The sequence below is a fragment of the Hermetia illucens genome, chromosome 2 (genome assembly GCF_905115235.1).
Source record: "Hermetia illucens chromosome 2, iHerIll2.2.curated.20191125, whole genome shotgun sequence".
Lineage (NCBI taxonomy): Eukaryota > Metazoa > Arthropoda > Insecta > Diptera > Stratiomyidae > Hermetia > Hermetia illucens.
The window spans coordinates 554,203-567,733 of NC_051850.1; the positions used below are offsets into that span (position 1 = coordinate 554,203).

A 13,531-nucleotide genomic window follows, 5' to 3' on the forward strand; every position below is an offset into this window, starting at 1 on the left:
AAAATCATATGGGATATTCGGAAATGGATCGAGCGACCTCACGGCGAAATAGGTTTCGACCTAACTCAATTCTTGAGCGGACACGGAGGCTATCGAGCATATCTGTATCGATTTGGGCGTGATGATTCGCCATATTGCCCACAGTGTGCAAACATTCCAGAGGACGCAGAACACGTCTTTTTTCACTGCCCCAGATTCGAAACCCAAAGGGCTACATTAGAAGCTACAACCGGGGAGCACTTTACACCCGAAAATATCATGGAGCTTATGGTGAAAGCCAAAGGGATATGGACCGAAGTTGAAAAAGTGATTACAGCCATCGGAAAGAAACTTAGGCAGGAGGAAGTCATCCGAAAGAATGAACGCGAGAGGAACACGAATGTTGACATGAGTGCAGAATAAATTCTGATCCAGCCCCGCGATGTAATACCAAATGGGAGTCCCGCGGGGAGAGTGGAAGGAGAAGGAGGTGGTTTTAGTGGGTAAGAGTCCCACATAACCCTGTGGCAGGAGCCTGCGGTAGCTTTTGAAGCTTTCCACCTTCCATCACGAAAAAAAGGTAAGGACAGTGTTTTTTTGCACGAATTCGACTGCGGTGATGTAGGATTGTTATAGAGTGTCTGTCTTCTTTCAGTTTGTGGTGATTACCACGACAACGTCTGTCTCAGGAAGGAGCACATCTAAAACTACGAACTTAGACTTATGCTGGATCAGATGTTCTCATCCACACCATGTTCAAAAACCACGACGTAATCATATGGAACTATTGGTCTTGAGATAGCTATATTTCCAGATCCTTGATGAACACCGGCGGAACAAACACAGCGTATTAACGTTATCATATTCGGTGCCACCGTCGACGGTGAAAAAGCTCTCCAAATATACAAATTAATTGACACCTCCAATGGTCTGTGCATTAATGAAGATAGGAAGAACACGATGACCTGTCCAACTAAGATCCTCGGTTTTGTCGGTATTCATTTTCAGTCTGATTCTGTTTTTTCCCCCTTTTTCGAATCCAAAGCTGTTTGGCCAAGGTCCATGAATCGCTCATAAGCAGTTGTCAATGTTTTTGAGGAAAGATGTCATGATGCATCCAAGCTCTTGATCTCCTACCAAGGCAGCATAGACAACCTCACCGCTTAAATTAAGAAGTAATATTGGTGATAAAGTTCTGGTAAAATTCACTTTGGTCTTTGAAAACGTACGAAATTTTGTCATGCTAGCTTTTTATTAATTTGAAAGTATATCATGCCAACTGACCAGGCAAAGTTTATGGATCCGACGAAGTCCATTCTAAGTCATGCTGCTTCCAGGATAGAATAGAATAGAATCTATGGGAAAAACCATTGTGTGTATACGATAGAACCAAAAATGCTGCATATATGGAGAACAAAATGATCCTTTTGCATAGCCTATAATTCTGGATGTAAATGGTCGAGTTCTTTTAGGGTAAGTTGATATGCTCAAAGTAAGTTGAAAAACTAGTATAGATTTAAAAAATATGATTATATTTGTAGACATGTAAATTATTTTTCAAAAATTCGCCACATATTTCAGGTGGTGAGGCAGAAGATCAATTTTTTAATGCCTCTTCGAAAAATCTCCCGCCAGCTTCTTTAACTGCTCCTCGCACCTTCAGGGAAGTGAACAAATGGTAACCTTCAAAACGTCCCATCCAAACGAGTCTAGGAATAGAATTTCCATGCCGTAGGAAAACTTCCTTCATCAGCATGCCCCTTTTTTTATTCTGATTCATCCTTTTAATTTTTTTAGGGTCTCACCGTATCTTGCGCGTTGATGATCTCCCCTTGAGCCAAATATTCAAACAAAATTACGAATTTATGGTCCCAAAACATATTTTTTGGTTGAACTTGTATTTTCTCTGGTCAAAGTTGTGGTTTTGAATTTTTTGGCGGAGGGTGAAAAGGTGTGACGTCATTGTTGAGATTATCTCTTGGTTTCAGACGTATATTGGAGAGCTCACATAAACAGTTTTAACTCCACTAAAAATACCAACCTGAAGCTTTCCCCAACGTTTACTGTCTCGACGTACCTCGTATGTATAATTAGAAGACATTGAGGAAAAAGACATAAAAAAGAAGAAAATTATCCAGAATATCATAAGATGCAAGCGCTGCCTGGTTGCGTGATAGATTTTGCAGGACACAACGCCAGCAATTGGGAAACCAATTAGTACAGTCGAAGTAGAATTTATCATAGATACATTTCGACACGGTGGTAGACTAACACGATCGAGCTGATAATTAAGGAGAGGATTCTCAGATATGGCGACACACGGGTCGTTTGGTAGGAAGATTGGACAAAACTAAATATAGAATACCAGCAATCGTGTCCCAACTTTGAACGGCAAGACGAAGGAATCATGAATGTCATAAGAGTTAAATATAAATGAATGAAAGATGATATCCGAAAAGGATCGAAGATTTCTTCGCAAGCTGAATAGAAACAAGGGAAGTGAACACATGACATTATGAAGGGAACACTATTCGTGGGGAAAACAAGCACGGTGAGGATCTCATAAGGACGAGTACTAACAGAGGTGACAGAAACAATAGGAAAGTGCTTTTTAGTGACAATTGTCAATCGAAATAGGGCATTACGAGACGTGTGTGATTGGCCTGTCTCGTCCATGGGCGAAGACACATCGAACATTTTAGCCAACTTTTGTGGTTGTCTACCAGTCAATTAACCTGAAAAAATGTGTTTTTGTCATAGTGAAGAATTCGAATGCAAGCACTGGATAACTACCGTGCAATTGAAAGTTAAAAGGGAGCTTTAAAGGGTGAGGAGCTGGTGGCAATTGAAAACGGAAAGTATTTGTAAAGATCTAATGAGAGCCACCCTCTAATACGTAAGTTGCTGATGCATTATATATAAATAGTACTTCGCTACTATCAAGTTTTGAATTTCGTTTGAAATTTTCTTTCCAATGTTGATCGAATATTTTGTTTCAATTGTGAGTGCACTCATGAACAACCTTTCAATTCTGTTAACAACGTTTTTCGAGATTATTTTCAGATTCAGGTTATTGCTGAAGATATTGGCTCGCTACAATGTGTGTTTCCTCTATATCCGATGTTGAAGCATTGAACCTTCAGAGTATATGTATACTTTTCTTGATTTTATTGTTTCTTTTCAAGGTTCTATGTGAAACAATGCAGTGAGTACAGTCTGTTACATAAGAGCGTGGTCACTGTTACACGTAGATAAAAAATCTAAGCGTCTTGTTTCTTTTTCTATGACATAGAGGGCACCTCAGTCCTTCATGCTTTTTGTAAAAAGTCAGCTCTCTGTCAAATTTAGTCTTCAATTGAGTGGTTTTTCGAAATGAGTGCTGTTTACGCGTTTCGCTTTGAGGCAATTTCTCTATGTTTGCATGAAAAAGGACCCAAATTAACGCAAACTGCTGCTGCGAAATATATGGGAAAGTCGAAGCAGTTCGTTAGCAAGTGGATAAATTGCTATAAAAAGGTCGGTAACGTTGATGATTTTCCTGATCGCGGAAGTGAAAGCAAAGCCTTAAAAAAAAAAAAAAAGATTCTCGCATTGTTCTCGTAAGATCCAACTTTGACTTTACGTGGAGCTGCTGTGAAATTGAAAGCAAAAGGTGTTGACATATCTTATGGAACGATTCGCAGGCACTTGCTTGCCAATAAACTGAAATATCGCAGTACTTTGGAAAAACCAATGTTGAGTGCAAAACACGTTGAGAAACGAGTGGAATGGGCGAAGGAAAACTTGGACCGCGATTGGAGCAACATAATTTTTTCTGATGAATCCTCCTTCTGGGCATTTCCGAGCATCAAACACGCCTCACCCAGTAGGATGTTTCAACGGACTGTTAAACACCCCGTCAAGGTCCATGTTTGGGGGTGCTTTTCAAACGTTTCGGTACTTTGCTCTTATTTACCGAGAATTTAAATGCCGAAAAAATGAATAAAATATATCAAAAGGCTTTGTTACCATCTGCTAAGCAATGATATATCAAGAAAAATGAAAGCTGAATCCTTCAACAACGATCCGAAACATCGGAGTCGAGCGTGTAGCGAGTGGAAGGCGCAAAACGGAGTTGTCACTTTAGATTGGCCATCTCAGTCACCGGATGCAAATCCCATAGAAAATGTGTGGACTCTGATGAAAATACAGCTTCGCAGACGCAAGCCATGTAATTTAGATGAACTTTCTCGACAAATTCGGAAAATTTGGAGGTCTTTTTCGGTAGCATATGCAGAAAAACTAGTGGAGAGTATGCCCCGGCGGTGCCAGGCCATAATTGACAATGCAGGAGATTGGACTTGCTACTGAGGTATTTGCATTGAGTATTGACGACCAAATTATCAATAAATTTGCGAATTTTCCAAAAATCAATTGTTGTTATTATTTAACAGTGACCACGCTCTTATGTAACAGATTGTAGCGCCATTTTGTGTGGAGTTTGGAGCAGATTCCCCACACACGCGAAAGGGGGGATGTAAATTTTTTTCTCACAAAATATGATCATGTGGGGTATCATATGAAAGGACTCGATTAGTATTTTCTGAAACTGATCTTATTTCTGATATTAGGTGAAACATAGGGGAGTAAGGACTCAATATGTTTGCCCCAAAAACTGAAACAGATCTCATTCTCACCGAAAATCCTGAAAAAACATCACAGTGATGCATATATAAATCTAGGTCTCAAAATACAACTTGTTCCATTATCTGATCAAATAAAGTTAATAAGAATGTATTACCATATTTTGGAAATTTACCCCCCTTAAGTTCATCCTACAAGTACAAAATTTGGCTTCCAGTATTCCGACTTGTTTTATTATTAATCGTACTCCAGTTACAATATCATTGCAATTGATGCTATGCAAGTGATAAGTTGATGGGAGATTGGAACATGAAATCGAGAGGTTAAAGCTCAACCACATCCATGATTACACCTTTTGGGGTTGGAAATTGTCTCAGTTAACAGACTAAGCGTGTTAAATTAATGAATAAGCTAACTCCATTCTCCATAAGAAAAAACAAATCTGGAACTAAAGTTAAATTTTGGGAAAGAAAACTAGTTTTTAGTCCAATAATCCGCTTGTGCACCGCATTCTTAGTAATGTTGATTAGCGTTTCTTTAGCTTCTAGGTGTATGTTATAGGAAGACAAAACCTGAAGACTTCTTTTAACCATTTTTCAAGAAATTGTCTTGCTTCATTTCCACAACGCAATATCACATTCTTCTTTAGGAATGCCGGAATCGACACCAGAAAAAAAACCTAGCAACTAATTTGGATGAACATTTCAATGTTTTCTATTGAATATTTGAATTTTCTTCAATATTTTGCCACGTGCTTTCTTGCGTTCTAGCTGAAGACTGTATGCGAAGAGCTCTATCCCCTAATCTAATGACAAAGCCACATATATGCAAATACTCTTCTGGGAAAAACTATAGCGCACTAGGTCGTTTATGTCACTCAGTACGTAAATTGTTATGTAAATAAATCAATAGCGAGTGAAATGAGGAAACAAATTCATAATGGCACTGAAACTGTCCGTTGTCACAATATGCTTACACCATACCTAATGATTTTAATGAGCCGAAATCAGCTTCTGCCAACTGTCTGCTGTTTGCATAGGAAAGCATAAGCCGGTCACAAATTCAAGTTGAAGAATCTTGTTTTTTTGTTGATATCTTATGTAAGACAAGCCAGTATACCGGTAACGATGGTGTTTTGTAGCGAAAACGTTTGTTACACTCAATATTACGCAAAATTTGCAAACTGTCTTGCGATGGCACTTTTTTGACTTTCTTTACTTCCTGTGCTTGGTTGAAATATCTGATTGCACACTCTGCATTGTTACGGGGGCAGTACAAAGGAAACGTCTTAAGAACTTCAACACATACGAATTCTTGGTTCGCCAGGTTCGCCAAGCAGGATAATCTCGATCCCCGAATTTACTGTCTTGAACTGATTTGAAAACGGCTGATTTTCTACTGAATCTGATTAATTTATTAAGTGAGCAGATTACGTGACTCCTACGTAACAATAGAAACACATCTTCTCACACCTCTGTATAATAGCAGCTGATAACACTGATAACAAATAGCATTTTTCGTTCGCGCACTGTTACGTATGTTTATGACTTATATGCGAGGGAGGAAAATATTTTGGCACTATCAGAAATCTGTGATAACGAGATACTGAAAGCAGCTGCTTTCTAACCGGACAATTTCTACAGAGTGTTCTACGAATTTTATCACCGAAATTATCGAAAAGTGTGGGTAAGTGAGAACTTACCAGCGTCAATTGAACCAATGGTGTCTTCGACGACCTCAAAATAGATTCAAAAAGTGGCAGTTTGATTTTTTTCACACATGCAGCTAAACGAAATGTGTATCGGTAAATATGGATTGTGTGAAAAATAGTTCATGTAAATAACGATGTAGAAAGTCTGCAGTGAATGGAAGTTGGTATTCAACTTAGTGGCAATGACGAAGGTTAGAGCCCAGCTAGCAGTGTATTCAGTTGTGACACAATTTAAAATGTGTAGTAGTTTATCGGTTTTACATAAATTGACTTCACGTCATGTTCATCTGTAGTCAGTCAAAGCTCGTATGCAAGAAATTACTCAAGCCCCCAGACACCACAGGGAGAATATTGTTTATAGATATCTTTTTATTAGAATAGTTTCTATCTGATGCAAGTCAAGCTGCGTTCATGTGAGTGTCCCCGGTTGGAATTCGATTTACCAAGAAATTGATAGATGTTCGATTTGTGGTTAATGCAATTGGTTTTTCTAATTGTAACCAACGATATAAAGTTTATAGTTCAGAAGGTAGTATTTATATATATATATACATATGGATTTTTTATGAGAATTGCCAGAGTCCGCATCAACATGATGATAAACCGCATCAATTTGAGAGAAACTATCTACCATGTTTTTCATGCACATATTCCCATTTTTGAGGAAAGCACCCGTCCATTAAAAAAATAGTGACTGACAGTTGCGTTAAGGGCAGGGGCTCATTTCATTTTTACGAATGAATAAAAGAGAATAATCAACACCTGTCTACCGCTTTCGAACACGGTGCTACCAGGCCAGAGATAAGGCAGCGCCTGATGAGTAGCCTCTATCCTGGGTGCATCCCGTCAGTCCTTACTTTCATATTTCTTAATATTTTCGCATTTCAGTTTAAAAAGCTAATGAAAAATCCTGTAGTCGGTCTCTTACTTTCAGCCCAAAGCCATATTTTAATTTCTTCAACGAAGGAAAACCTTTCAGTACGGAAACTTAATTTCGTAGCAGAAACATATCCCAGATATTTGTTATGTTTAACAAAGAGATCCTTGAGAAATAGTTTTGTATATGATATTAGTATAAACCATATTGTAGACTACATCACAATTTTCATATCCCTTGGTCCTAATAAATGGAAGAATTGGGAAATGCGTTCCGGCAAAATCTGTTTGGAAGGCAGCTTTTAAGTTTAGTTAATATTGAGACCGTTCCCGATGACGTTGAACAAATTCTTGACATCTTAAATTGATCGACAGTGCGGCACAACACTACATTTCGTCCTGAATCGTTGTTTCAGCACACAATATTACACAATTGACGATGAAGGTGGTGACGAACTGAATAAATTGTATCCCCTCTCAATGAAAATTATTCGAGAAATTATGACCTACTTATGTCAAACTCACATGACGCCGTACTATCTATGAAGATTATGTGCAACCTGCTGCCTCCCTTTTCATTCTACTCTAGGTTTTACGTGGTGATGCTGCCAACTCTGATCAAAGACTGGGTAGTAATAGAGATACATAGGATCAAAACATAGTTGACTTGAATGATCACAAAGTATTATTCTGTTTAGTCGCACCGCGTCCTTAAAGAACTATTGTGCCCCTTTTGCTGATTATAGTGTACTTATTAATCATAGTATCTCAAGCAAGCCTATAACCGTCAGGAACTTTAGAATATTCCCTACTTCCAGATCTTTCAAATTTGCACCTGGTATTAAGTATTCTCCCAGATGCCTCGATCTACTATCCCTAGCTGATAGTTTAGCCGACAGTGGCCAGTGAGAATTTCCACTATGATTCGGAGGTTCTTTTTGGTGAGATTTAAGCAATCATTTGTGCGCATGGACTGGTATCCCTTAATAAGCACCTTGGACTGCTCCATCCCTGGTAGACCCACTCAGTATAGTTCCCTCAACCGTTCCTATTCATTTCTTAGTGTCGTAGCCATGAAACAGTTTCCGATTCTATAGAAGGGTTCTGGCCCATGTAAAGGCATATCTGCTCCCTTCTTGGCTAATTCATCCGCTGCCTCGTTGCCTTCCAACCCAGCATGACTTGGAACCCAGAGTATCCCTTGTTAGACACAAAGTAACAACACCTCCGAAAATATTACAATATATGAAGTGTTGACTTGACTTCAACCAAGTGGAGTAGATCTTATATTGAAGAAAGGATCAAATGATTTTCCAACTACCACATATGTATTCAAAACTAACAACATTAGCCTATAAAGAAAAATCTTCCAATTGCCTGACAAACGTACTCGAGAGTTAAAAATAACAAGTTTGTATACCTCAATTACGACAGTGATTAATGGTCACCGAACAAGTTATCATAAAAGTGGTCAAAACCGATTCGCTGGTAATTTCCCGCTGCCTGAAGCTGTTGGTTAATTATAAATGGGGGCGTCGAACGTCCCGAAGATTATAAACCATACAACGGTGCAACAAACGGAAATAGCTTATTCTGACTCTAAACTAGATTTTTCTTTCTTGATAGAGATAACATCAAACTCTCATAAGTTTTTCCTAACTAGGCTTCATGTACCCTTGTTGATTGTCATTTTCATGGTTCTCACTCCGTCACTTTTGTACGATACCTTAAATGTATGTCACATATGTAATTTTTGCCCAGAAGTTTTTCCACTGGATTTTGTTTTCCTGCCCAAGTTTCGGAATTGCTCTTTTTGGCCTGCATGCAGATGGCAATTCGTTGAGTATCTGGAAAGCCTGTCAGATCGGAAGTAGTTTAAACAATTTCATTAAATTGTTTCGTTAAGTGAAAGCGTGGTAGTGACCCTAATTTTCTGAAATGCGTTTACTTTGTGCGAGCTTCGAGCTTGATGCGGAGGTCCCTAGTAGCTCTTTGCATTCCCATTTATCTCGCCATCTTATTGTCGACAGCCAATTAATCGAAAAAATGCTAAGGGGGAGGTTCAACTCTTGGCCACTGAGACTGTATTCGAAGCCTCACCTAACGGAATGTCCCTGATTCGTTTATGCATTGCAAGCTTGGGCTAGTGGACGTAATGGGCCTCTTTTGCAACTAACGTACATCTGCAGCAAAAAACTGATGTCTGATGTGTCCGCATGCGAAACTCATATAGGAAATGCTCCATTGATTACGTTTCCTGGTTACAACTCTGGTTTCACAGGAGAAATTTTTCATTTCTAGGGGCGTTTAGATTCAGTCCCTATGGAAAGCCTTTGCCTAGTTTTTCATATAGCAACACAGAAAGGACACTAGCATAGAATAGTTTGGTGTTGAGATAACGGCATTTCTAGATTTTAGATAGGGCAGTGAAAGCGGAGCTAGCGCTGTTAATGCATCGGGCAACATCCATTTCGTTGTCACCGCCAACAGAAACCACACTTCCCAGATATACAAATTGGTCAACGCCTTCGGGGCTCTGCCCATTAATGCAGATAGGGAGAGTGCGATGACCCGCCAGACTGAGAATTTTGGTTTTGTTGGTGTTCATGATCCAGCGAGAGAGCACACTGATATCATCAGCGTAGTTGGGGTATTTCCGGACAAGGCAGTATGAAGAATGCCACCGATAATAAAAAGAAATAATTGATAAGATATAGCTCGAGTGGACTCCGCTTTCCACTTCAAATTCCTCTGAGACTTTACCTCAGCACGTAACATTTTGCGCATTTATGGTGGAAACAATTTCTCTTCTGCTTGGAGGAAGGAACAGTCCGCATCCACTTGTTACGGTGACCAGCTATCTCATCCACAAGGCGAAGACCCTCACCGGATGAGATATGGTTAAGAACTGTGGTGAAGTATTCTTTCTAACTCTTCAGTTGCTTGTCATTCTGGATGGGCAGCCGTTCGTTAACGTCCTTCATAAGATCACCGAAAGATTTGCTGCCACATGCAAGTTCTTTCGTGATGCGGTATACAATTCCGAAATTATTGCGTTTTGCGGCATCTTCCGTTTTCCTGATCAGCGCAATAGCAAATTCTCTCTTGTCATGACACTACGGTGAACTTCTCGATATTTCGCTTGGTATCGAAGTTTGAGAGCGTCATGTCACAATCACTCGCAGTGATCAAGAGAGCCTTCAACCTTTCCGTTCATTGATCATCTTCCACGACTCCGTAATCAGTCAGATCATATGACGCCCCTTTTGGCTGTGGGCGATGAAATGTGTTGCACCCGAGATAAGAACATGTTTGATGGTAACCTAATGCTCATTGATATTCTCAAGCGGGTTACTCAGTATACCTGCCTTCCGATCAACAAGATAGCTCTCCTACTGTCGAGTGACAGCTGGGTCATACTAGCGGTTGATGTTGAACTTGGGAAGTCGAAGTTCTCCAACCCAAACGACCATCAAATGGTGATGCCTTTCGAGGCAAAGTGGTCAATCTTTACGGTATCGGCCAGTTGAAACCTTATGACAGGTTCAATGATGAGACGGTGAAAGTTGCAGCAACCCATAAACCTCCCACTATTATCGTTACGGTCGCCAAGACCGTGCTACTTTCGTTCTATAATTTGAAAATTGGAATGGTGGTATACCAAGCTATGGATAGTATGCTAGTATGCTACAATCAAGCTGAAAGAAGAAAAGAGTTCTCAGAAATTTTTTAATTTTTTATTTTTCTTTTTTATTAATTTTATTAATTATGATGATTAGTGATTTGAAGGATGTTACCACCTGCAGAAAATTACTTTTACTGATTTTTCTCTTTTGTTAATTTTTTATATTAACAACTTTCTGAATACGTGGGATGTTTTTTCTTTATATTTTTATACAAGGTTCAGGGGATGTTGGATGACATCAATATTTGTCGTGATTCGTTTCTGGGGTCGATTGTTTTGCCCGGCTGGGGAGTAGTTTGGATTCGAGCGCGCGGTAAAGTTATTTTACATGTTTTCTATTTTGCGATTTACTAAAGATGTAATTACAATTTTCAGTAGTCTTTGGCATTAAAATCGATCCCGTCCTGAACTTCATAAACGACAGCGTGTAGAGGGTTGATTTTATGAAATTGCACTTAGATGGAATATTTTTTATACGGGGGGATATTTCGATACGGGATACGGGGATACGGGATTATATTTCTAATGAATTAAAACTGAACTGCTCTACCCTTCGTCCATCTACTCAACAAGTTAGTTTAAAACTAGGATAATTTTTGCCTGGTATCCAGATATATATATGTACATATATTTCCAATCTTTTTACTTTATTTTGTTTCGCCACACATTAACCAATTTTTCCAGGAAATCAAACTTCCTAAATCTAGTCTCTTCATATTGGCATTTTCCAATTTCACACCAAGGGGAAATCAATCAATATTTCGTGCCCTTTAAAAGAAAATATCCACCGCAAATGCCTCATTATGACCCACACGAGCACGTATATTCGAGTATCTATACCAAATGAACCATCAACAGAATTATACGCCTAACCTTTCACACTTCAAAGCTATTTTGCAAGTTCAGAAATATGAAACCACAACAAATACTTTAAGTATGATTTACACGACCCAATTCTGAAATTTCTTTGACCTTAGTAGTAGATTCGAATGGAAGAATGAAAGTTACATACTTTCTCCTTATTGAGAATTTCATGGTCAATCAATAATTACAATTCAGTTTGTCTTTAACTACCAAGAAATTCAATTGTATTATCATTCGTAGTTATTATGAGTATTATTAGAGGTCGCATTGTGCCTGCACGTCGGAAACTTAAAAACGAAAAAAACTAGAAATTCTAATCCGTATCTAGTTCAAACCTATAAAAATATGAATCTTGTTATTGGCCAAGAAATAAGAATAAAAAAAATGGAGAAAGCCACCACTAGATATGATTTGAAAATAAATTCCCATACCTGCAAAGAACCAGAGAACCTCAGAGATGATATTAATCTCGAGCGAAACTCTTATTGAGCATCACATTTCCGCTCAAAGAATGTTTTAGATATGTCGAGATAGGGTAAGGTAAGGCAGGTTCAGGTTTCTAATAATGAATTCTTGTTCCGGTTTATATCCGGACGGCATGCTGCTTTTAAACATTGCTGTGTGGAAGGAAGCAACAACGTCGGGTACACAACCGTGTTACTTGGCTGCAGTTATCGAAATATAACAACAGTCGTTTGCCCTACGTGGGAACAAGTGTTAACAATCGTTAGAGTTGAACTTGCAGTAAAAAATAGAACGAAAATGAATAGTGAAAAAACAACCAATAAGATGGATTATAGCCACATCCCATTCACCGTCGCTGTTAGGTAAAAGATTGTGAGAAATTTTAGGATCTGTTTTTTGCTCGATCTTGTTTTTCTATTTGCTCAGTGTTGTGTAGTGTAATTGAACTTTTCGAAAAAGATCTACACAAGCTCTTGAGGTGTATGGAGAATAATTCGCATGTATTCTAAGAAACGTTGAACAATAGCGGGTGGAACATAATTCAGTCCCCAAAGGAAATACATATAATTTCAATAGAACAAAAACAAATGTAGCAACCAAGTAAGAATATCGATGGGTGACTCTTGAATGTTCAGCTATCAATCTATGTTCTGGTAAAGGCTTGACCTACATATATAATTTAAAGATTCGAGGGTACTTACGCTGTTTGGGCTCGTGAACGTTTCAGCACATCGTTACCATTTCGTACAGAATTTTTCTTGTGTAGCGTCTGAATGGAAGTTGTTCCACCAATTCCTGTGCCAACACCACTTCCAGCAATAACCACGGCTCCACCATGGTGATGACCATGATGCAAATGCCGATAATGAATTGGTTGATGACACATTTGATTTTGTTGCTGTTGCTGTTGTTGTTGTTGATAGATTATTTGCTGTGGTGGCGGATTATAATGTTGCTGCTGCTGGAGGTAGACATAACCACCAAGGCCGCTACTTGATGACGACGATATAGAACCGGGTGCCGGTAATGAATACTGTCCTGAACCCGAACGTTCGATTACCTTTTGTGGGAAACTGGAAAAGAAAAAAGACACATTTAACAAGGTTTTTGAATTATTTTATCAAATGGGATCAACTTATATGTATATTCATTAATTCAGTTTTGTTCTGAGAATATGCCAAACACTGGTTTGTCCTATTGCTTTTTGGCACGTTGGAGGTAGATGAAGGCAATCCATTCGCTTTTATTCAAATTGACTTTCTGCACGTATTTCCTGTAATTTGACCCTATCGAGTTTTATAACAATCGATACTATGATTATGGGCTCT

At 38.8% G+C, this 13,531-nt stretch overlaps 1 protein-coding gene across 8 annotated transcripts in view; it reads right to left on the reverse strand.

Moving 5' to 3' along the window:
* The window catches only part of LOC119650418 (IQ motif and SEC7 domain-containing protein 1), a 238,119-nt gene that overhangs the window by 13,170 nt on the left and 211,418 nt on the right, over window positions 1-13,531 (reverse strand). For all 8 annotated transcript variants that reach the window (XM_038053213.1, XM_038053222.1, XM_038053220.1 and 5 more), the window contains one exon: window positions 12,905-13,276. In XM_038053213.1, coding sequence (XP_037909141.1) covers window positions 12,905-13,276 — 372 coding nt within the window. The remainder of the gene's footprint in view (window positions 1-12,904; window positions 13,277-13,531) is intronic.